This window comes from Hydra viridissima, unplaced genomic scaffold, assembly GCF_058129835.1.
Source record: "Hydra viridissima isolate aposymbiotic clone 2 unplaced genomic scaffold, HvirCarnegie_v1 scaffold_2, whole genome shotgun sequence".
Taxonomy (NCBI): Eukaryota; Metazoa; Cnidaria; class Hydrozoa; order Anthoathecata; family Hydridae; genus Hydra; species Hydra viridissima.
Genome location: NW_028324301.1, coordinates 4507576 through 4531753, shown reverse-complemented (window position 1 = coordinate 4531753; position 24178 = coordinate 4507576). Strand labels below are relative to the sequence as shown.

At 31.1% G+C, this 24178-nt stretch overlaps 2 protein-coding genes across 2 annotated transcripts; one reads left to right on the top strand and one right to left on the bottom strand.

Moving 5' to 3' along the window:
- Positions 1 to 1045: 1045 nt before the first annotated feature.
- On the bottom strand, positions 1046 to 4302 carry LOC149891633 (uncharacterized). Its single transcript, XM_090078676.1, has 5 exons — positions 3743 to 4302; positions 2963 to 3594; positions 2152 to 2882; positions 1707 to 1974; positions 1046 to 1598 (listed from the first exon to the last, which is right to left on the bottom strand). The coding sequence occupies exons 3-5, from the start codon at positions 2229 to 2231 to the stop codon at positions 1236 to 1238; spliced, it is 711 nt and encodes a 236-aa protein (XP_089934802.1). The 5' UTR covers positions 2232 to 2882; positions 2963 to 3594; positions 3743 to 4302; the 3' UTR covers positions 1046 to 1235.
- An 86-nt stretch (positions 4303 to 4388) lies between these two features.
- On the top strand, positions 4389 to 17306 carry LOC145181843 (aldehyde dehydrogenase family 16 member A1-like). Its single transcript, XM_090078659.1, has 14 exons — positions 4389 to 4512; positions 5058 to 5095; positions 5326 to 5528; positions 5629 to 5919; positions 6041 to 6318; positions 6693 to 6845; positions 13738 to 13935; positions 14848 to 14943; positions 15033 to 15275; positions 15441 to 15592; positions 15732 to 15899; positions 16022 to 16226; positions 16566 to 16751; positions 16862 to 17306. Exons 3-14 carry the CDS (start codon positions 5336 to 5338, stop codon positions 17159 to 17161), a joined length of 2463 nt encoding a protein of 820 aa, XP_089934785.1. The 5' UTR covers positions 4389 to 4512; positions 5058 to 5095; positions 5326 to 5335; the 3' UTR covers positions 17162 to 17306.
- Positions 17307 to 24178: the final 6872 nt, after the last annotated feature.

The window sequence follows — 24178 nt, the reverse complement described above, 5'->3', positions numbered from 1 at the left end:
AAAAAGCATTAATTGATATTTATCCAGACCAAGGTAATTCTGAGGGTTTCATCACACGATGAAGTATATTACCATAGATTTGTACAATTTCGGTTCCCATAAAAGTAATGGTAGAAGCACTTTGTCGTCGAGGTACTAGCTTGCATACAGAATTTACATTAATGCTGAACAAATTAAAAGATGCCGATAATAAGATAAGCAAAAAATTGGATGCAACTCTAATGTTTTGTATGCAAGAATGCCGAACTGATGTAAGTGAATTTCTTCAATACATACTAAATGGCCGAAGCAACGTTCAATTAGAGGTAGAAAGAGTCACAGTACCTTCTTCGTTAAAGTTCTAAAAACAATAGGCAGAGTAGCTCAAAAAACTAAAAGCCTTTAATCCTAGTGTAGTACGAGGATCACTTGCATCAGACACACTGGATTTGACCGAAGCACCTAAAATGGCATCTAAGATCCATCGTGATATTAAAATAGAACAATCTCCGACATACTAAATTTAGTATGAGACGTTATTGTCAATAATACAAAAACATTGACACTTTTTGAAATTGGGGAAATTGGGGAAAATGGGGGGGCGGGGCGGGGCGGCAGCAAGTGGTGATGATTTAGAAAAAGCTCATTCATTTTTAATGACTGTGAAACCGACAAGTTGCGAGCTTTGAATTATTTTATTTCCCATTTTAAACGTTGGGAGAAAGATTTTTTTCTAATAGAAAAAATTACTTTAAACTTTAGCTTTACTTTTTAAAGAAATAATAACTTATGCTTTAAATAGTTTATATTTAAACAAATTATTTAGAAAAAAATTATAAAAAAAATATATATATATTTTAAAAGTAATTATTAAAATTGATAACTCATTTTCTCTTGGAACTCCGATATACATAATTCTAACCTCGCGCACACGTCCCGGGAATCATGAGAAACCGCCACGGAAGACTCCGAAAAAATCCTTTGGAGGGAATGATCCTTACACATTACTGTTCTCAAAAATGCAAAAAATGAAATCTTTTGTGACCGTCCGAGAAAAAAAAACCAGTTTGAATTTTTTCATTTATTCCTTAAAATCATGAAATCACAACTTTAACTCTTTTTGCATTTTTACAGCATATCTAAACAAATTCTACTCAAGCACTCTTTAGATATGGATACTAAGATGAATGTGTACACAATAATCTTTAAAAAGGATTCCTAAATCAAGCCAAACAGATTATAAACTCTTGATGACTTTAGACACTCTTGCTGTTGAAGTCAACCATGCATGTTTTGAGCCACTTTGCATACTCTGGATGGTTGTTGGGCCTTTTGTATCTTTCCCAATGATATTTGAAGCTGTGATTCAGTGCCTCAGTGGCTTGCTCACTGTATTTGCCAAGTGATTCTTTTTTCAACAGAATAAAGTCTTCCACATGGAAGAACACTGCGTGAACGTTTGAGGTGACACTGACCCCTTGGAGAGAAAGGTATAATGCTCTGAAGGCCTGAATCTTTGAAGCGAAGTGAGGATCAAGGGTGCTGCCAAAGCAGGAGGACACTACAGCATCAAACTTTTGAAGAGTCTCAATGATGCCAAAAATATTGAAGGCACAATCCTGTATAAAGAAATGCTCAAATTTAGTAAAGAAAAACAGAAACAAAACACTATACCATGTACTTCTGAAGAGATTAGCATAAGGTAAGTTGTAAAACTTTAAAAGTACCTGCTCAGCCAGTTGCCTCGGCACATCTACATTCCTCAGAAGCTTACGACATTCATTGCCAGCAAACTGGCCACCATGGAAAGGCTGGCTCTTGATGTGCAGTGATCTTGGCCAATCATCAGCCTTTGGCCAAGCCTCTTTCAAGGCCTTGAAGAGGTGATTGACCACACCAAGGAGGAGGTGGAGCTCCATGGGTGCTATGAAGGTGAGGACCAAAGAGCTGTCTGGTTTGTTGAAGAGTGGCAAGTGAATGACATTCTTGAACAGTCTGAAACACAAGAACAATTTTATTTTTCCAATTTTTCTATTAAATTGACATTAATGAAAGAATAAAGATTAGATCTAGTATCAAGAAACAGTTATTGTTGTTTGAATTGGTAACTGAAATAGTAAAAAATTAAGGCTGTTATAAATTTTCCACGTAAAGAAGGAATGTAATTTTTACCTGAAAGGCATCAAAGCACTGTCGCAGTGACCCAAACGTCCGAAGGTTCCCTTTTTGAGAGAGTTTTTTTGCTTCAACATCACACCAAGTGCAGGAATGTGAGCAGAAATGGGACTGAATGCCACATACAATGTTTTAGTTTTAAGTCGCAGAAGAGGAGAAAGTCAACTCCATCAGGATGGATTAAGTTAAGGATCTTCTGAATGTTGGTGTAGTTTTCAGGAACATCTTCAGCAATGGCAACCAGAAGCTGGTGCTTGACGCTTGTGTCTTTTGCCACTTGTGAAGCCAGAGTCTTTTTTTGAGGGGGAGATTGTAAGTCTTCAGGTTGTTCAGCTTCTTGAATTCCGAGGCTAATCTTAAGAAAGTCTCCTCCACCATCAATGCCAAGCTTCACGACATGTTCTGAGTAAATTTTCCTTTGGAGCAGCAGCTGATCAAGAAGGTCTGCTAGTTTGATGCAGTGAACAACAATTTGACTTCTTTTTTCTGTTTTGTCAGTTTGATCTCAATTGTAGATTGGGTAAAGTATTCTGCTAAGCTCTTGCCAAGCTCAGCAAACTTTGTGTGAATGTTTGGCTCCAAGACTCGAGCCTGAGAGAAGTAGTTAAGTGTGAACACTAGCTTCTTTACAAATTGATTTTACAGCCCGTTGTTGGCTTGAAGTTGCACTAAATCTCGAGCGCTCAAAACATCAGCTTCAGGGAAGAGATTTTTGGCATTGGATGGACCTAGGATCACAGAGGAATTCTCATTACTAAGTTACAAAAATCTCTTAAGTATTTAAACCACAAAAATAATGTAGCAGTACCTATTAAGAACAATAAGTTTTATCTTTCTTCACTCGCAAAGGGCGTCCGTCAGAGGCTTGAGCCAGTTTCACAGTCCCATGTGGAGAGACTTCCTTGGCAGCAACTACAGATGCTGCAATTTGCTCTCCAACCTTAGCATTTTCAAGTGCAAGTGCTGTCATATTTTCACTGAAGGAGGCATTGCTGCAGTTGTGTGGCACCCCTCTTCCAATGATTGAAAAGCAGTCTGAGCACCTCTGCTGCGTTGCTTGAGGCTGTGCTGAATTTGAAGATGGTGGGTTATCCAGAGGATGCTTTTCAAGGAACTTCATCTGCCCTATCTTACAGATAAGACAGTCACATGCTTGCTCTCTTGTAACTGGTCTCATCCTGATAGAGGAGAAGTCAAAGACAGGAGAAATGGTGACAGACTCTCACCCTTGTTTTTCCCTAATGCAAGCCTACATGTGTCACAAATGCCTCTGGGCACTCTTGAGTCACTGAAGTCTATAGGAGTTGGAAGGGTTTCTAGCACAACTTGTATCAAGTGGCCTTTCACCTCTATGACACACTTTCTCATGCAGAGAAAACAAACTGTTTTCCTGCATTCATCATGGGACTTGACTGAATTAGGCATGATCGCAAAGCAGACCTAAAGAAAATCACTACTTTTATGCATATGATTGGCTGTCATTGGTGACTAAAAAGTTGACATTGAAAATGTATTTGAAAGTTAAAAAGAAAATGAGTTATTGGTCAAGAAACACCTTGTCATCATTAGATTTTTATGGAAAATTTACCTTTAAAATGGGATCCGAAGCAGATAAATTCTCATGCACAGATATGTAAGTATTGCATACTTTATTTTGTCAGTGCTGTTTCTCGGAATTCAGAAAAAAAATTTTGATTAAAAATATAGCACAAAGCAAATATTTAAAGATTGGTCCTTTAGACATATTGGGAAGAACTAACAAACCCTGTCTAATAAAAAATTACATATCAGGAAATGGTATCATTTACGGCTTGTTAGAATAGATATAAAACTTTAAAAAGGATTTATATTAATATATTTATATTTTACACATTTTTTCTTAGTAAAGATGTTTTTGGTCAAATTCATCTCAGTATCCACATCTAAAGAGTGCTTGAGTAGAATTTGTTTAGATATGCTGTAAAAATGCAAAAAGAGTCAAAGTTGTCAATTCATGATTTTAAGGAATAAATGAAAAAATTCAAACTGATTTTTTTTTCTCGGCCGGTCACAAAAGATTTCATTTTTTGCATTTTTGAGAACAGTAATGTGTAAGGATCATCCAAAGGATTTTTTCGGAGTTTTCCGTGGCGGTTTCTCATGATTCCCGGGACGTGTGCGCGAAGTGCGTTAGAACGAGAATTTCTTTTATCCGGACTATGTCGTACAAAAATTCGGTTTGTACAGAATAGTCCGGGATTAAAAATACCCGGAATTGCAAGCTTACATGTGACAAAATATCTAAGGACAATCTCAACTATCGTGTCAACTAAAAGCAACCAAAAGATAAGTAAAAAAATTGGAGAGTGCTGTCTAAATGTAGGGTTACGAATATATTTAATACTATTTTAAAATTTTACTTCAGTTAAGATAAATACAATTTTGCTTTTTTTTCTTAATTTATCGAAATACAGGATTATCCATTATTAAATGATATTTGGCTGGTTCAGCTATGTATGCATCAAGATTTAAAATAAAGCAGCTATATGCTTTAGACTTTTTGTACACTGTTGAAATTTGACAGAATTATATGAACACCATATATGAATTACATAACTAAATTTGGTTCATGTTATAATCTTTGGTATGGAAACTGTTTAACATATTACCTAAGTTATATTTTAATAGTTAAATGAAAAAGAAATGCAGAATTTTATTTTCTATTTTATAACTGCATAACTATTTGCCTTATCTTAAACAGATGTTAAGGGCAAAATAAAAATCTGTTTTTTTTTTTTTTAAGTTCATTTATTCAGGTAAAAAATTGTCCATTCACACAATCTTTTTTATGGCACTTTCTTCACTATTTTGACTTTAATTTAAAGTCTGTATGTTTATAAAGGTCAAATATTATTTCTTTATAGATTATTACATGACAGCTAGGTCAGGAATTAATTAATAGGTTTGTGAGTCCTAAAATCCATAATGCAATCCAAAATGTGTTTACTTAACAAGTTTTAAGTTGAAAGAGAAATATTTTTCTTAAAAAAAAAAAAAGAAAGTTAAAGATGAGAAAATAATAAAAACAAAAATGGTTAGAATCAAAGCAATTTATATTTGATCAATATATGATTTATATATAAATTTACTATTTTATTGTTTTTATGATTTTACAATATGATTTTATTTAAGTGTATAACAAATGTCATCACCACATAAAGAGTCAAATGTTGGTAGGTTATACAAGAATCTTGAATATGGCCCTGCTCCAGAATCCCCAAAGATTGCTTATCAATGGTTAGAAAGCCATGACAGAGTATTTGGTCATTTTATTAATGGTAAATGGTTGACTCCTAAAGGAAGGGAGATTTTTGAAAGCACATGTCCTGCTAATGGTATTTTTTAAAAATATTTTGCTATGCTTTTTCATATTTTGTTTTAAGTTATTTTGATTATAGAAGTCTGGTTTTTTTCTAATGATAGATCTTGTTTTAGGTGAATTTCTTGCTAAAACAACTCAAGGAACAAAGGAAGATATTGATCTTGCTGTTGAAGCTGCACGATCTGCTTTTGACACTTGGTCATCTTTATCAAATCATGCTAGAGCTCTACATATTTACAGTATAGCTCGTCATGTTCAAAAACATATGAGATTAATCTCTGTAGTTGAAAGCCTGGACAATGGTAAACCTATAAGAGAAACAAGAGATTATGATACACAAGTTGTTGCTAGGCATTTATACCACCATGTTGGATGGGCAGAGCTGATGGATACTGAAATGAAAGGTATGGATATAGTATAATGTTTTATTAAGTTTATTTTAAAATTATAAACTGTAGTTTTTCTTGGTTTTCTTGATTTTGATTAGTTTTAAATTAAAATAACTGTCTAAAATTTATTTTGTAGACTGGGCTCCACTAGGAATAGTAGCAGGTATTGTTGCTTGGAATTTTCCATTAATGTTACTTATTTGGAAGGTTTGTCCTGCACTTGCTATGGGAAATACAGTTATTTTGAAGCCAGCATCTTATACACGACTGAGTGCTTTGCTTTTTGCTGATATTTGCGCTGAAGCTGGTTTACCACCAGGTGTTTTAAATGTTGTTACTGGAGATGGGAAGTTTGGAAGTGCACTTGCAGTACATCCTGAAATTGATAAAGTTGGATTTACTGGTTCTACTGAGGTTGATTTTTCTTTTTGACATTTAATAGATCAACTTTTACCACAGTTCCTAATATAGTGTAAAAGCTGGAATGACCAGGAAATAGTGTTGAAAAATCATAAGAAATTTTAAACTTAAATAGTGAAAAAGCAGAGAGATTAGTTAGAACCAAACATACATATTACAGAGCTACACATAGATCTAGACACATTTTAAAATTATCATTAAAGTCCATGGCTATTTGATTATGAATAGAATTCAGCTGATGATCAACAAGATCATCAGCTGAATTAAAATAAAAATATTTGCATAGTTGTTAAGTGATTCAGCTTTAAAACTTGAATTTTTCCAAAAAAGCACACATAAATACACTTGTTATTTTTTTAAAAATCTAGGTGGGAAAGATATTGCGGCGTATCACAGCTGGTACTGGCAAAAAAATATCATTAGAGCTTGGTGGAAAGTCACCTGTTATTGTATTTGATTCAGCTGATCTTGATTCAGCTGTTGAAGGAATTGTTATGGCCATTTGGTTTAACCAAGGGCAGGTAAAAACATTACTTATTAAAATATATACATTATTAAATTAGTTTTTTTCTTTTTACTTTTTTTGTTTTTGTTTTTATTTAGTCTCTAGGTACAATATTTGTAGTTTTATTATTTATTTTGTAGGTAATTGCAATTATTGAACAGAAACTTTCAGCTGAAACCAACACCAAAAAGTTGTTCAGTTTCAGCCAAAATTTCAGTTCAAACTATTACCCTAGTAATCCAAAATTTTGATTAGGAGATTATTTTTTAAATTTTGATTATTTATTTTTAATTTAGTGTGAGATCATGATGATTTTTTTAATCAAATTCGTGTTTTTTTTTAATTGGGTGCACAATCAGTTTTTAGTTATTCAAGAGTTGTAGTAATTTTAATCAAACCCATGTAACATAATTGATTCAACCAAATTTATTCTTCTCAAATTCTCTTATTATTTTTCACAAATCATTCTTAAGTGAATGTCAAATATTAAAATGTCTTACATTTTACTTTTTATTCAATTATGTTACACACTGATCGTTTAAATACCATGTGTCCCATAAGTCACTACAAAAACAAATCTATTTTTCCAAATTTTGATTTAATCAAACAAGTTTGAATGATAAATAAATGTCATAGGAATGGGGTTTGTAAATATCATTCAATATGACTGCCATCACTTTTCAGTATAAATTGAAGGTGATCAATAAAAGACAGAAGCACTGGTTGCATATTGTCAGTTGGTATTTGTTAGGTAGCATTTGATATTCAAGTCTTTAGATTTTCAAGTGTTAAAGATGCTATGGGCGCATACACTGACTGTTTTAGATTACCCTAGTACCTGAAAATGCAAAGCGATAAATCTGGTGAATGTGGTGGCCAGAACTTGGTGAAAAAACAACTAATAATTATGAAGGCCTACCAGTTATTAATGAATATTAAAAAACTAATATTTTTGAAGGTCTCTGTTAAAAGTTGTTGCATATTTCTCCTTATATGCAGCGGAGTGCCATCTTGTTGGTATAAAGTTGATACACATTTTTCATGGGCTTTCAATTATGGAACTACATGGTGCTTTAACATAGACAATTATCACTATAAATAGTCCCAGTTTCAATGAAAATGTTGGGATGATAGTTTTGCTGAAAAAACCTATGTTCTTGGTTTAGACAGTTCCAACTAGATAATTATACACCTCATCTGTCCATAGAACTTTGTTTTGCATAATCATCTGATTCCAATTGATAGTGCACTCATATGCAAAATTTAGTTTATTTAAAAAACTCTAGTAGTGATAAACTAAACTAATAGTAATGAAGATGAAATGTAATTGGTTCACCAGAAATAAATATTTTTGCATATTACATAGGTTTAGTTTTTGTAATGACTTATGAGACACACTGTATATGCAAAATAGTTTTTTCATTTTATTTTGGCATTTATTTGGTTTTCAAGTTTCGGATTGTTTCAGTTTTGGTTTTGATTTCACTCGAAGTTTGGTTTCAGTTTTTTACTAAACCAAAATTTTGGTACTTTTGGTTTTGGCTGGAAATTTGGTTTTTGGTTGTTCACTAGTTACAGTTCTTACATATAGGATTTCTCATCTATTGTTGTAAATTCAAGTTATAAATAATGTAACGAACATCTCAAGTTAATACCAAATAGATTAAATCTGTTGTTAAAAAAAAATTGCGTGTTTCCTAATTGCATTTTTAGGTTTATATACTAAACTTTTTTCACATTTTTGTTTTTTTATATTTTAAAAGTTATTTGAGCAATTGCTTGATATCAAAACTACGTAACAACTTCAATAAATTCTAGCAAGTTATATATCATAAAAAGTTACATTTTTTAAAAAAACAAACAAATTCAAATTGCATAATTTATGTTTATGAGAATGGCCTTAACGTTAATATCTTCTCATTAATCAATAATCTAAGTTGTCTACAGCAACTTGGTTAAGTTTTTGTATTTAAGACTCTGTTTTTGTTACTGATTGAACTCAAAAGCTTAATTGAGTGCTTCTTAGCATCATTAAAAACTTTCATAGAAACAATAACAATTACCGAAGCAGTCAGTTTAAATTCATTCCTGATCACTGCATGGCCTTTGTCATCCACATAACACCTGCTAGTAGAGACTATAAGAATCAAAAAACTTCTGCTCTGAGTTTGTGCAGCTGTGCATCAGCAAGTTGTGAAATATTTAGTAAAGCAACGTTTTATTTGTTCAGTGGTTGACCATAACTTTGAGCTATGTTTAGCCCATGATATTGGCCTGTAATTAAATATTGCAATGATGGAATTAATTACATATGTGAGATGCAAAGAAATTTATTTCATGCTAATGATAATATATTTTGTTCCGTTCTAACTATTTTTTACTACTAGCTTTGCATCAAGTTATTTAATAACTTAATTTAGCAGTGGGGGGGGGGGGGGTACTGAAAAACAATATCTTGTGTCTACTTCTAGAAAACTGTTTTTAAGTTAATACATATTCAATCTTCAAAATGTTGTGCTAAAAATTCAGCACCAACAGTCTGCTAGAGATATGACTATTCATTCAACAGCTCATGGGAAATAATATAACATTTTAAACACATTTAGGTCCTCTGCTTTTTTACAACAGAGAGATTTGGAGTATGTATGCAATAGCAAAAAGAACCACCAATTTCTAAGAAGGGACTTTTTAGTTGTTAGTATTTTTTTGCTGGTGATTGTATTTTATATTGCTGGTGATTGTATTTTATATTGCTGGTGATTGTATCACATTGTGGTACCAATTGTTGCATGCTTCTCAGTGTGTTTTAATTTTTTTTTTTAATTTTTAGGGTTTTTTTGGTTTCCATCATCTTGTTATTTTGTTAGCCTAATTTGATATTTCAATTTTCTATACAAAAACAAATTTTAGCTAAATTCAACAATTTATTTTTTTTAAAGGAGTTTAACAATCATCTCTTTTACTTTTTTCAGCACCAATCTTATTAGGTTATTATAAATGTAATCTGGTTAAAAATTTTTTAATGACCCACCTAAACTTCTGAAGAAATAAATTTTGTGTATAAATATGAAATGGATAAATATGACCTGATAAATCAGCAAAAAACTTATGCCCCTGCATAAAATGAAGTAATATTTAATCTTCAAATGATGAGAAATAAGCCCTCTTTTCTTGCATATTTTAACCAATGTATATCTTTATAAAATAAAAGCATTCTTTTTGGTCTAAATAAACCTCAAGTAGATTGGCTCTGCTTGTAAAAAACAAAATAAAAAGGACTCGCATTATACCATAACTTTCTGGACCATTTTTCTTTATGAAAAAAGTGTCCTTTGACTGCATAATGTGTTAAAAAGCATTGCACAAATTTCGTTTAGACAAGGAGCCTGTTTAAAAATTATTGATCATGCATTCAAGACTTGTTAAGAATTTCATTTTGTTTGGTAGACCTCTCTAGGCTGTTGCCTTTTATTTTGTGAACTGAAGGTTGCCAAGCAGTGTTCACTGTATGTAGAAATTTGGTTATGCTAATAGCTAAATGATTGGTTAGAACAAAATAATCATTTTGCCTTGTTAGCTTCACCAAATAGCAATTCAATCATAATTATCTTATTTGTTTGAAGGCTTATAGAAAACCTTCCCTAACTTTGTATAGAAGGTTAAGAACAAGGGTGGAATGCAAGAACCGAACTTCAAATTTGAAGTCGAACTTCAAACCTTAAGTGCGACTTGAGCGAATGCATAAAGCGAACTTCAACTCAAGTCAGACTTGAAAACCGCCAAAAAAAGACCGTTTTCAAGTCTGACTTCAAACCAGACTTGAGCAAAAATTCCTTCCGAATGCAAGAAGCGAACTTGAAATTTCAAGTCAGGCTTCAAATCTCAAGTCTGACTTGAACGGAATGCAGGAAGCGAACTTGAACTGAAGTCAGACTTGAAAAACAAGAATTTTTGAATTTTCAAGTCAATTTTTTAAGTCTGCTTCAGAACAATCTTGAAACCAAACTTGAAAAAAACACAAAAAACGCCATTATCATTTTGCTGATGCGCAACAAAACTTAACTATTACTATATAATTTATTACAACCTTTGCAAATATGAAAATGAGTTTTTAACAAGCAAAAGTAGTTACTTGGGTATATTGACGTGATTAATTAAAAGATTACATTGTGAAAGAATATTTGCAATGAATTTATTACAGAAAGCTGAATACCAACATTGTAAAATCGTGTGTCTTTCAAAACATCCTGTATCTCGTATGTAATGATCCAACATGTCATATTTTGATGCCATTAAAAATTTTTATTAGCCTTTTGAAATGTCGAACATCCTAGCATTATAAAAGGTTGTTTAAGGCACGTTTATGTGTTACAGTGTAAAAGTAAATTCCATTTATTAATAAACAGTTCTAGTTATACAAAGAAGTGATACATGTCAAAGGAGTAAAAGAGAGTTCATGAGAAGTAGTTGCAGTAATATGAAGTATTTAAAAAAAACTTGTTTTAAAACATTTAATCGGTATGAGCTGAATTTTAGAAGAAGAAGAAGAAGAATGCCAAATCACATGCCAAGGTTTATTATTGACAGAGCCAATCTTTTAGAAGTTTAAAACAATATAGAATTTAAAAGGTGATACAGATTTTCCACAGAAACCTTTTTAATATTAGCTAATGACTATACTAACAATAATGTAAACAATTGAGGGTGCCCTCTTTCATCTGTACAACAACTGGCTATTACATTTCAGTTTTATGCTACTGGTTCATTCCAACTGAGTAGATATTCAAGAAATGGCATCAGACAATTCTACCTTCTTATTGTAGATTTTATGTTATGTTTTTAAATAACATCATTTTATACCAACAAATGATAATATACTCAAGTAACAATAAATAAACTCTTTCCAACAGAAGCTGATTCTTTAATAATTCACCAAAAGTGATTATAAGTTTTTATGGATATCTGATTTTGTAATTTCATACAAACTTTGAACTTTTCTTACGTAAAGAAAATATTTACATTTATCAACCATTATTTAGATTTTACCAAATTAAAGGATTCCCAGCATGTATAGAAGCAATTGGTGGAACACTTATTCCTATGATAATTCCTTGTGGAGAAAGAGCAGAAATTTATCAAAACAAAAATGGGATTTTTTTTCTTTGAATTGGCCAGGTCATTGCAGGTGCTTCAAAAGAAATTTTATCTGCTTGTGTTCAATGGCCTGGAAGTGTTTAGGATTCTTTTTTTTTTTGCCAACTCAGCTATTAAACAAGTTTTTGAAGCTTGCCAACATGTTCATGTTTTAGGTGATTCTGGCTATCCTTGTAAATAATATTCAATGACACCTTTTTCTAACTCAAAAATGAAAGTGAAATCAGATACAATTACAGCTTAAGAAGTACACACATGTTGAATGTTTTTGTTGAATATCGTTTTGGTATATCAAAAAAATGATACCCTTGTCTTAACATTCCCTTACGAACAAAACTACAAAATTCCATAGCTATAATAATATCCTGTTTTGTGCTTCACAACATTTCCCTTCTACAAAATGATTATTGTGGAGGCAATGAAATACAAAATAGCAATGAAGAATATGGTGCTGAAGCATTCACAAGAGATATTTTTACAGAAACAAAGAGAAATCAAATTTTGAACTCATTTTTTTAAAAAAAAAATTTTGTCTGATTATAGATAAAAAAAATTGTGTCTGATTATGGATAAAGGTCTGATAACAAAAACATTATTTGCAAATATTTATACTGCATATTATTTCAAAAGAATTACATTTTATATTTCAAATTAGTATTATATATGAAGAAAACAATTTCACTAAAAATAAAGTGATAAATTAAAACATTCTTAAAAAAAAAAATTTGGATCTGATATTGTTTGAAAATAATAATCCTCGCATAGAATAATTCTGTTGTGTTTTTTTTTTTGGATAAATTTCAATTTTAATTTCATGTTCTTTTTGTTTGTATTGTTGCTTTTTCTGGAGTGATTTTTTTTTAGATTAGTTATTTCTATTTGTTTTTGCATTAGTTCTTTATCAAGATCATGAATTTCATTATATTGCTTTTTTGTTATTTTTTTAATAAGAGATTTTTGTTTAACATTAAATTTTTATTAGTAAAAAAACCCGCTATTTTCATTAAAGTATTAGAAAAAATATAAATAAAAATACATTAGTATAGTATCATCCCCAAGATAAGATTCTGTGTTTTCTAGAACATTTACATATATTTTAATTCAAATAGAATCTGTTAAAATGGAGAAATCAAGAGATATTGTCTTGATCACTTGAGTGGAACATACGACCAACCGTTGTTTACCTACATCTTAGGATTTGGAACTGAAAGTGCCAAGATGAATTTATTTTTGTAATGAAAAATGCATAGCAAGACCGTTTTATTAACTTTTTATTTAATCGTATATTATAAAAATATCATTACACGAATTTGTTTCAGTAAAAAGTTATTCCCGTAAAAAAAATCCATTGCCGCTATTGGTTGCGAAGTGCATTTTCCGATAAGCGCCCTGAATTCAACGCCTCAACTATTTTTCAAGTTCGACTTTCTCAAGCATGAACTTGAAATTTTCAAGTCTCGTTTACGCATTCGCTCAAGTCAATTTTTCAAGTCTGACTTGACAAAGTCGAACTTGAGATTTCAAGTCGAACTTGACTCAAGTTCGGTTCTTGCATTCCACCCTAAATCTTTGTTGGGCACATAATAGCTCCCTTTTTTCTCTAGTTGTTAGAGTTACCTTTTTTAATACATTAACTTAAAATAAAATGAATTTATACATAAACTTAATGGGATTAGAAATTTAAGTCACATTTTTTAAGTCAACATTCTTTTTAGTTTATTTTTTTAATACTATTATATTTCATTTTATTTAAGGTGTGCAGTGCTGGTTCTAGGTTACTAGTACAGGAGACTGTTGCAGAATCTGTTATTAAAAAGTTAAAAGAGAGAATGAAAACTCTTAGAGTGGGTCCTTCATTGGACAAATGCATTGATATGAGTGCTATTATTGATGAATCACAGAGAAAATCAATTGAACAATTTGTTGAAGAAGCCAGAAGAGACGGAGCTGAGGTTATATACATTATGTTATATAATTTTTGTGACAAATTTCAAAAAAAAAAGTTTCATTTAAACGTTTAAGTCTTTTAGGTATTAGTATGATTTCTTAGTCTTCAAAACAGAAGATCTTCTTACTATTACATTCACAAAGTCAATCTATTCATTATGAATACATCCATTTCATAAAGTTCATTTGGATTGTAATAAAATAGAGTCTTTAGATTGTATTTATTTAGGTTACATTTCATTATATTACCTGCTTATAAAGTCAAGTGTTTCATAACCATTTATGTCAAATGATCATAATTTGTTTTGTAGGTGATTTTCTTAGTATTATGCAGCAAAAAATTGTCCTACTGAAAAACTACTGGTTTTTGAGACATATTTTTTTGAGACATGTTCTCTAACCTAAGCAGCCAAAAACTGTGATCTAAAGTCAATATCACTCCAGACACTGACTGCAAAAAACACATTTTTTTTTTACAATTAGACTAGAGTAATTTACAAAGTTATATTGAACTGATAAAAATAATCACAGCTGTACCAGTTTCAGTGGTTGAAAAAAATTATGTAAAGTGTTTCTTTTTCCCCAAAACCAGAAAAACCAGAAACCTTCAAATGATTTGCTTGTTAATATAATTATAATTTTTTTTTCTAGTGATAGCAAATTAGTAATAAAGTGTTTTCTGAGGAGTTATATATTTATCTGGATTTTCCTACTAAAATCATATAAGCTTTTCTTCTGCTTAGTGGCATTTGCTTAGTAACATTTAATAAAATAAATCAGTTTTTATTCATTAAATCAGATCAGTTCAAATCATGTTTTGAGTTTAAAATTGATATGTAATATCATTTTAAACTTGCTGTGTTCTAAGTACTGAGAGTTTCTGTTCTTCCCTTTTTCATTGTAAGTTTTTTTTTTAGATATACCAGTGTTGTGAAATTCCATCTCAAGGATGTTATTACCCACCAACCTTGGTGACAAATGTTTCGACAACCTCAAGGATTGTTCTAGAAGAGGTATGTTAAAAAACTTTTCTTCTGGAGTCTAATTTCACTTTCTAGTTTTATTTAATTTGTCCTTACAAAGATACCATTTGCTTTATTAGGTATTTGGTCCAGTTCTTGTTGTACTACCTTTTCGAACAGCAAAAGAAGCTATTGCTTTGGCAAATAACTCAATTTATGGTCTGGCTGCAAGTGTTTGGTCTGAACATATAGGTTTAGCAATGGAGGTTTCTAGCCATATTAAAGCTGGAACAGTTTGGATAAATAATCATAATGTTTTTGATGCAGCAGCAGGTTTTGGAGGTTACAAGGAAAGTGGTTTTGGTCGTGATGGTGGTAAAGAGGTGAATTTAGTTGTAATATTTTATATAAATATATATACATAACATACATTACATACATTGCATACATTACATTACATGCATACAATTTCTAGTTGTTACTTTTTTTCAATTGCTTCTCATTTATTATAGATTAATTTTTTTCCCTTTATTATCATTTATTATTAGGGACTGTATGAGTATGTGAAATTAAAATGGCAACCAAAAATCAATGTTGATACATCTACTTTTGAAATTTCAAAGTTTGGAGCAGCTTGGTTTCCTGGAGTATCAAACATAAACTCAAATCCATTACTTTCCAGTAATGACTCTTCTCCTAAGTAAGATATTTTATTTTTGTAAAGAAAAGAAAAATTCTTGAAAAACTTAATGAAAAGTAACAAATTCTGCTATTTAATTAATTCTGCATTTGCGTATTTGTTCATGGAAACTTCTTGAACATTTGTTCTTCTGTTTAAGAATTGACCAAACGTTGAAACTTTATATTGGTGGGAAACAAGTTCGTCCTGATTCCAATTATTCTCGTCCTATTCTAAATAAAGATTCTTGTGTCATTGGACAAGTTGGTGAATCAAACTGTAAAGATGTTAGAGATGCTGTAGAAGTGGCTCATAGTTCTCAAGATGGGTGAGAACGCATATTTGTTTTATGATTTACCCTGAATGATCAAATAACTTTTCGTATATTTTTCTATACATAAGCTTTGTGGATTTGATTAACAAAAAGTAATTTTAGAATATGCTTTTTAGCTGGAGCAAACGTACCGGTCATAACAAGGCACAGATTGTCTACTATATTGCAGAAAATCTTGAGTTAAGGAGGCAAGAGTTTATAGAGTGCTTGTGCAAGTCTACTTCATGCTCCAATGATGAGGCTGAAAAGGAAATTAACATTTCACTCCAACGTTTATTTTACTGGGCTGCCTATGCAGACAAGTATGGTGGTAATATTCAGGTGTGTTTTTCCACTTATAGCCATTTTATTGCGATCAAGTAACTGAGTATTTGCATTATGATCATTTTTTGAAAGGATTTTAAATAAAATTGTAAGATGATCGCAATCAGCAGATTGCATGTATGCATGGCTACCATACATTTTTAGAAAAATATTTTTAAAAAAATCTAATTAAAGTCTTTTCATAGTTTTCATCGCTGTTATATTTCACTGAGTCCTAATATTCATACAACACGAAATTGTCTCATAACATAATTGTCTTTTGAAATGAGTTATCATAATTTTTGCATAAGCAAAATTAATTTCACTTTTTTATCATTGCTTTGTTTTTATTAATAGGAGACTCAGTACTATGGAACTGTGTTAAGAGTTAATGAACCAGTTGGTGTCATTGGTATAGCTTGTCCTGATGAATCACCTTTGCTATCTTTCGTTTCGCTTCTAGCTCCTGCTATAGTTCGTGGAAATTCGGTCATCATTGTGCCTAGTGAAAAGTACCCTTTGCCAGCACTCTCTCTTTATCAGGTATTTTAATGGTTAAAAGATGTTACGAAATCGTTATATATTGCATAATCGTTTAGACATTATTCTTTAGCTTACGTTTAATATCTTTTTAAATTTTTTTTCTTCGAAAGGTGTTTGATACTTCAGATTTACCAGGGGGTGTAGTAAATATTTTAACCGGGAGTCGGGACCACATATCTAAGATCCTAACTGAACATCAAAACGTTAATGCGATGTGGTATTTTGGATCTAAGGAAGGTAGTCATTTTGTTGAATACATTTCTTCATTAAACGTCAAAAGAACTTGGGTGAACTACGGTCTAGCACGCGATTGGACAAATCAACTTCAAGGTTGCGGAGAGGAGTTTCTAATACACTCTGTTGAGTCAAAAAATGTGTGGATTCCCATGGGACATATATTTGCCAATTAGGTTTAGCCTTTCTAAACGTGGATATTTTTTTAAAGTATTTTTCATGTAAAAGTTTTTAAACCGGATTTTATTCGATTTTTCTTTCTTTGCTTTTAAAAGCTTAAGACCTTAAATGCATATTTCTTTGATTTTTTTTTTTTTCTGATGCTGCATAAATTACGCAAACTTTTAGTATTGTTTTAGGCTTGTTTTAGTTATTGTTTTTTTTTTTAAATAGAGTTCGATAGTTTTTTTTTATCTTTTATATATAAAGAAATATTAATATATTTTAAAATGATTTTATATGGAAGATAGTTTCATTACTTTGATGTTTTTTTAAAATTAGCATTTGAGCGTGGATTTATTGTCCAGAATAAAGAGTTTACTGCTTTATATTATCAATGCGCGAAACGAACTTATTATAATCAAAGACACCAAATGAAAGTAGGGAATATTTAGTTTAGCTGAGAGCGCTATGCCAAACATGCATCCTATTTTTTATGCCATCAAAATGTTGTACTTTAAATGATCAAGGAAGAAACCGATTTTTATAAATGCTTAAAAAAATTTAATAAAACTTTGTAAAAAAAATCTTAAAAAATGTTTTGTAAAAAATCTTTTTAAAGTACCAGATCTTTAAAGGTGCAACTTTAGATCAGTTTTTTTTTTTTTTTTGTTATAACTAATCAATCCTATACAATCACACACACGCACACAAGCTGCATATAAATACACACACGTGTATGCATTCATACACACTTGGGTAAGTCGAAAACTATATTCCTCATGTTGGAAAACTGTAACTTATGCAGAATGTTGCTCCCTGACGTGCTGATTCTAAATAGTGGAAAGTTTTGTTTGTTGGATCTTGTCTTCCACTCCCAGCTTCTACCTAAACAGGTAACACTCTTTGTATAAGTTAAAGATTCTTGTAAATAATTATACATAAGAACAACTCATTTCGTTTTTTTTGTGCATAAAATATTCGGGATTCCACCTAAGCTGTGTAGAATATAATTTTTCTTCAGCCAATTCTGTATATAAGTTAAAGGGAATCAGCTTTGCTATAAATTCAAGGTAATTCCAGACACTTTGCTTTGTATTATCTTATGTCTCGCTTTGTTGCCATAAACTTTTGAACTGGTTGCAGTTCATCTTTAATAGCTCTTTTTACCGTTTCTGAATGCCGCGGAATGAGACAGTATGAATTGGCTGGTGATAAGTCCAGTCAATCCTTTCAAATTATGGTTTTGCTACTAAATATTTGTATTCCATTTCCTGGTACATTTAGACATGCTTCAGTGATTTATCGCTGAAAGCCTTCGAATCACTCGACCACTAACAGCAGCCAGAAAAATATTTTCTAAAAATAACTGTTTTTCAGTGCAAGCAAGATAACCAACCGATCTGCTTCATTCATTTTCTGGTGTTTCTACAAAAAGTAAAATTAGTTTCTGACAGCACTTGGACAAAGAGAATTACACTTAATACAAAACATAAACTTTAAAGATAAATCTTGTTGTTCTTGTCAAAGGCTTGTAAGAAACATTTTGAAATGTATATGCGCAAAGTGTGGTAGGGTTTTGTTTACCATGTTCAATGATTTAAACATCTTGGTTGACTGCTGTGAAAAAAAAATTAGATATCTGTACTTGATAAACAGCCAGGCTGCACTGTTAAGCATGGCTTAAGAAAATACTGTTGACCACAACTTTTTTATATACAGGTCTTATCTATTATATTCACCGAAAGGTTAGGGAACCTTTCCTGAAAAAGACTCAGCAAGTGATAATGACAGCGAGTGTTTTGGAACAGAACAGAAACAATCACAAGGAATTAGGTAAAATTAGTAACCGAGATGGATGCCTTATTGTAAATGTTGTTTTGAAAGTCCTCAATATGCTGTCATTAGCAACTACTTAGTTTTGGTGCCAAAGGATTTTTTTAAAAGAAAAATAATGATGTTGAGATAATGACAGACAGAAACAACTGTTTTGATTTTGATAGAAAACACAATGTGACACTTTTAAATGCTTCAGGATGCCGAAGGAGTGTAAAGAAAGAACATTATACCACTGTATCTTTTTCTCAAGATAACTATATAGCTCATAATGTAACTAGTAGTAGTAACTCACATGATGTTGAAAAAGAGGATCTGTTAATTATAAGAGATACAAACTCAAAAGAAAGCTTTTTAGCTTTTGTAAGCTCAACAGAAAGCCTTTTTTTTTCACACAAACACACACACACGCACACTCTTACATACACACAAATGTATAAACACACGTAAAATGCTTGTAATGATATACTATAGGTGGTAATTAGTAAGCTCGAGAGTCTCGAAACTATTTTTGCTACGAGACATTACGATACGAGATCTCGAAATGACACTGAGTTTCGAGAATAGTTTCGATCGAGATCATGGTTTTCACAAGTTTCGAGAATTTGTTTCGAGAGGTTACGAGAAGTATCAAGATTCTCGATTGAGAATTGGCCACAAAATTTCCCTTCTCGAAACATGACAATATTTCGAGAATAACGAGAAAATTAACGAGATTTAAAATATTTTTTCGATGTTTTTCGAGATATTGCGAGACAAGTTTTCTAACTTTTCAAATGTATTGAAAATTATTGGAACAAAAGGTTTTTTGTTCAATTTTGTACCTAAATTTTGATTAAAATAACTAAACACTATTTTAATGGCTACCTAAGCAGCAATTAGCAGTCCTCATCGTGAAACATTCCACTCTTTGCAGCTTCGGATGAGATACTTGAATGTAAGCAGACACTGGCAGAGATACTTGAATGTAGGCCAAATTCTCGTCACGTGATTCATCAAGTTCGGCTCTGAGTTGATCCATCTCCGAAGTAACCAATCAACATCTTCTCTGCCAGTGAAAAAAAATTGCCACCACCCGGGATCGAACGCGCGATCATTAAATAACCGATTCGTGCCTCAGACCGCTCGACCATTGAAATAGTGTACAAAAAAAAAAAAAAAAATACATTATTTAAATTATTGAATCCGCAGTATTAAAAAAATAATTTTTTTCAACCTGTTAATTTAAAATTGGAAACTAGTAATCAAATGATAATTTGAAATTATCATTTATTATTGAAATTTGTCAACAAAAAAAATTCACTTAAATTGTAAATTTGTAATTTGTAGGAATTTATGCTTTCAATGGTTTTCAATGTTGCACTTCACAAAAACATTCTCGATGACTTTTTTCCCGAAAAAATTCCCGAAACGTTTCGAGACGCCTGAGCTTATTAATTAGTAAGCGTTACTTTTAACGGCCGCGCTATAAACAACCAGTTACATAAGTAAGTTACTAAAATAATGATTGAACAAAGTGCTAAGATTAATTTTTGATAACTCTACTGACAATGGCACTACTGTCTTTCGAGATTTCATTCAAATATTTTGCTACTCTAATAATTAAAAAACTATGTCTTAGGCGAAATCTTCTCACGAACTCACGTTGAACTCTCGGGCACAACATAATGTTGGGGTTATGTCCACAAGTTGAAGAATCAATAAGTTTAGGAAAAATTATTCATCAAAGACAACTTGATTAAGAACAAGAATGCTAACTCATTCTTCGCGAAATTCTGATTCTGCTCACTTTATAACAGAAAGAGATTTTGCAGTAGTTACCCCCCCCCCCCTCCCCATTCAACAACTTTCACAATTTTGTTTGACTTAAAAGCAAATGCATTCCATCGTCTTTAAATCCAAACAACAACTCAAAAAGAATCATTTCTAAATATATTTTTAAAGTAAAATTCAACAATTAACAAACAGAATGGAACTAAAACCGTAACCATAACGATGAAAATGATCAGCAAAAAGATCCATCATACAAAAAAATCTTTTCATGTATATATTTCTATAAAGTAAATATATACAACCCCAAATATACCGAACTATAAAGGGTTAAGAAGAAATAAAAAATGGATAAGAAAAGGTAACTTAAAAAATTCTAAAAGCAAAAAAATTCACAAAATTTATGATAGCTTCAGTTCTTTCACCCTTGTCACTGCTATTGATTGGAGTTGTAATGAGTATATGTTTTTTTAGAAAAATATTGAAATATTCTCTGCATTACTTTTTTGTTGTATTAACTCCATAATTTACTGTTACCCAGCAAACACAAAAGGTTAAAACAACGTTGAAATACCGTTGATCAACGTCGATCAACGTTATTTCAACGTTGTTTTAACCTTTTGTGTTTGCTGGGTATGAACAGAATCTGAAAAAAAAAAAAAAAAAAAAAAAAAAGTTCTGCTTGAAGGGCCTATGGCACCTTAAAAAGATAGAAAGCAAAATAAGGATAATTGAACTAGAGTGTCAATAGAAATTCAAAGTCCACCTTTGTTTAAACTATTCAGAAAAAATCCATATTTGTGACAATAGTTGGTTGTATTGTCATAAACTTTTATCTCAATTTCTTGCACATAACAAGCTATTTAAACTATAGTTATCAATGTTGACTGAATAACTGAGCTTACAAGGTCATGCAAATTATCCAGCAGTACTTTTTCATCAAGAAAAGTATCACTGCAACATTTTAAAAGAATGACTATCAAAGCCAGCTACAGCAACTTTTATTTTTATGTCAAAATTCTTGTGGTGATGTCTCTGATCTTCTAAGACAACAAATTTTTATTATATTTGTTTTCTCGAAAATAAATAACAACTTGAATCTTGTTATTTCTTAATTACGCATAGATTTTACAAAGTTGGTCTTGATTGGTTCAAGCCATTACAAGACAAGACCGAGATGGTCTTGTGTCACTCATTTTAAGCTGTCTGTCTTGTCTTGCCTTGTTAAGTCTTACTAAAAAATACTATAGTTATACTTTTTGATGCAAGACGCTTATATTTTGATGGAAGTCATTAATAATATGGCGCAAAAAAACTTTTACTCAGAAACTATGCTTCAATGATTCAGCTCACATGTCTGAAGATGTTTTTTTTACATATGTCCATATAGATATTAATTGGGTTAACTACGGTCTCAATGCTTGCACCATTCTAAAACCTTTTTATAAAAAAACACATTTTGAAAATAGCGTAATTACCCTAAATTTGAGATTTTAAGCTGAATTTCGGAGTAGCTTCTTTCATATGTTACTCCAAAACTCTAAATTTTTTATTGGATCAACCCCGGGTTGTTAATACTTTCAAAAGATAATTTTTAAGAAAAAATAATCATTGCTGAAGATGGCGAATATTAGCAAGTTGTTGTATTTTTTTCTTCTTTCAACTTTAAAATAGAGCACTTTACATTGATTTTGAGATTTGTGTGCTTTTACATGGTTCTCAAACTTTAAAAAATATAAATGATGTCATTCTATAGGCAGTGTGAATAAAAACGAGCGATTGCTTTTGCTATGTGTTTTCGGAACAATTACTCCACTTTACGTAAAGTAATTGCTCCAAAAACACAGTACTCCACTTTACGTAAAGTAATTGCTCCAAAAATACATAGCAAAAGCAAATGCTCATTTTTATTCACACCACCTTATGTGTCAACAAATGAGAAACTTGCCTTTTTTTTGAGATTCAGTGAAAACTATAGCGATGTTTAACAACGCTATATACATTTTCGGCAAACGCATCGTTTTAAAAAAGGAGTAATTTTAATTGGCTGAATCTGTTTGTCAGATTTAACCGCCCCCAATTTTTTTTCTTTGTGGATATTTCGAAGAGCTTGTTTAGATGAATAAGCCAAAAACCATCTCTCCTTTAAATACCAATAAACAAGAAGAAATTGCATAAAATTATGGGAAATGTCCTAAGCAGACCGCAAGTCTGCAAAGTATCGAATGATCGTCACTCAAGAATTATTACTTTTTACGTAAATTTTAACGTAAATTTTAAACAAATTTCAAACCTTTTTTAGAAACTATTTTTATTGCTAGCTAACTTAACAAATGTTGTCATGATTTGTTAAGCAAGACAGTGCAATTTTGCACCCCCTCCCCCTTTCCTTTTTTTAACTTTTATTTGTTGCAAACCGTGAAAAATTAAAATTCAAAGTAAAGAAAAATGGTATCCGTTTGTTTTCCTTTAAATGTTGACGTACTTTAATACATAAAAATTTAGAATATATAACAATTTGTTCGTTATTTCGTTATGAGCTGCCAATTTCTTCTCATTTTTTTCTTTATAAATGCATTTTGTGTACGCATTTTTTGTGTACACATGTCTTAAAAAGATTAAAATAAACTTAATTAAGAAGGTATTTGTTCAAATGTTTTTCTACCTAAAATAACAACCCCTTTAGCCCTAGCAAAGGCTCCAAATAACCTCCACTACCCGTCTATAACGTTGCCATATTTATAGTTTAGTTTGGCACATGAAAAAAACTTCTTTGTTTTCTCAGTTAAACAAAATTTTAAAACTATAAATTCATTTTAAAGTTTTTTCAAAACTTGATTCAAAAAAATAAGATTAAACGCAATAATCGTATGGATTCAAAAAGCTTTAGAATAAAAAACAAAAGAAAACCCAAAAATAGATTACATACTTTATAAAAAAGACACTTTTAACAGATTTTCTTTGATAAAATCTTACAGTTCTTTCATTAAAGAGTTCATTAAGTATTCCTCAACTACTTTATCATTTTTATATTGCAGTATTTGGCGTAGGTAAAAAAAAAAGGATACTAATGTTCTACAATTTAAAAAACGATCTTTCATAATCTGCAATAAATTTGACTTAAAAAGGCGTGTGTGCGAAAATACACTGGCGCCTTATTTCTTTCAATTAGGGAGCATGTCGTTTTGTATTAATATGATGATATAATACATGATGGCAAAGATTTTTGGGACGATTCCTAGTATTACTAATTTTTATTTACGGAAACGAATACAAATTATTTACTAATTATTAATTACTATTTACGGAAACGATTTATTGTTGAAAATGCGTTTAACTTAATTTGTTAATTAGGTATTCGACGATCTTTTTATTAAATGCAATCTGCAAATGGGTGAAAAATGCATTTAAGAATTACCACCGTACAG

What these genes read in the sequence shown, in the direction of transcription:
- LOC149891633 (XM_090078676.1), bottom strand. Translation starts at nt 2,231, where the DNA reads ATGTTGAAGCAAAAAAACTCTCTCAAAAAGGGAACCTTCGGACGTTTG. An exon ending in AGTGCTTTGATGCCTTTCAG is followed by an intron (nt 1,975 to 2,151) that starts GTAAAAATTACA and finishes CTTGTGTTTCAG; the next exon opens with ACTGTTCAAGAATGTCATTC. An exon ending in CGAGGCAACTGGCTGAGCAG is followed by an intron (nt 1,599 to 1,706) that starts GTACTTTTAAAG and finishes TTCTTTATACAG; the next exon opens with GATTGTGCCTTCAATATTTT.
- LOC145181843 (XM_090078659.1), top strand. Translation starts at nt 5,336, where the DNA reads ATGTCATCACCACATAAAGAGTCAAATGTTGGTAGGTTATACAAGAAT. An exon ending in TTTGGTTTAACCAAGGGCAG is followed by an intron (nt 6,846 to 13,737) that starts GTAAAAACATTA and finishes ATTTTATTTAAG; the next exon opens with GTGTGCAGTGCTGGTTCTAG. An exon ending in CAGCACTCTCTCTTTATCAG is followed by an intron (nt 16,752 to 16,861) that starts GTATTTTAATGG and finishes TTTCTTCGAAAG; the next exon opens with GTGTTTGATACTTCAGATTT.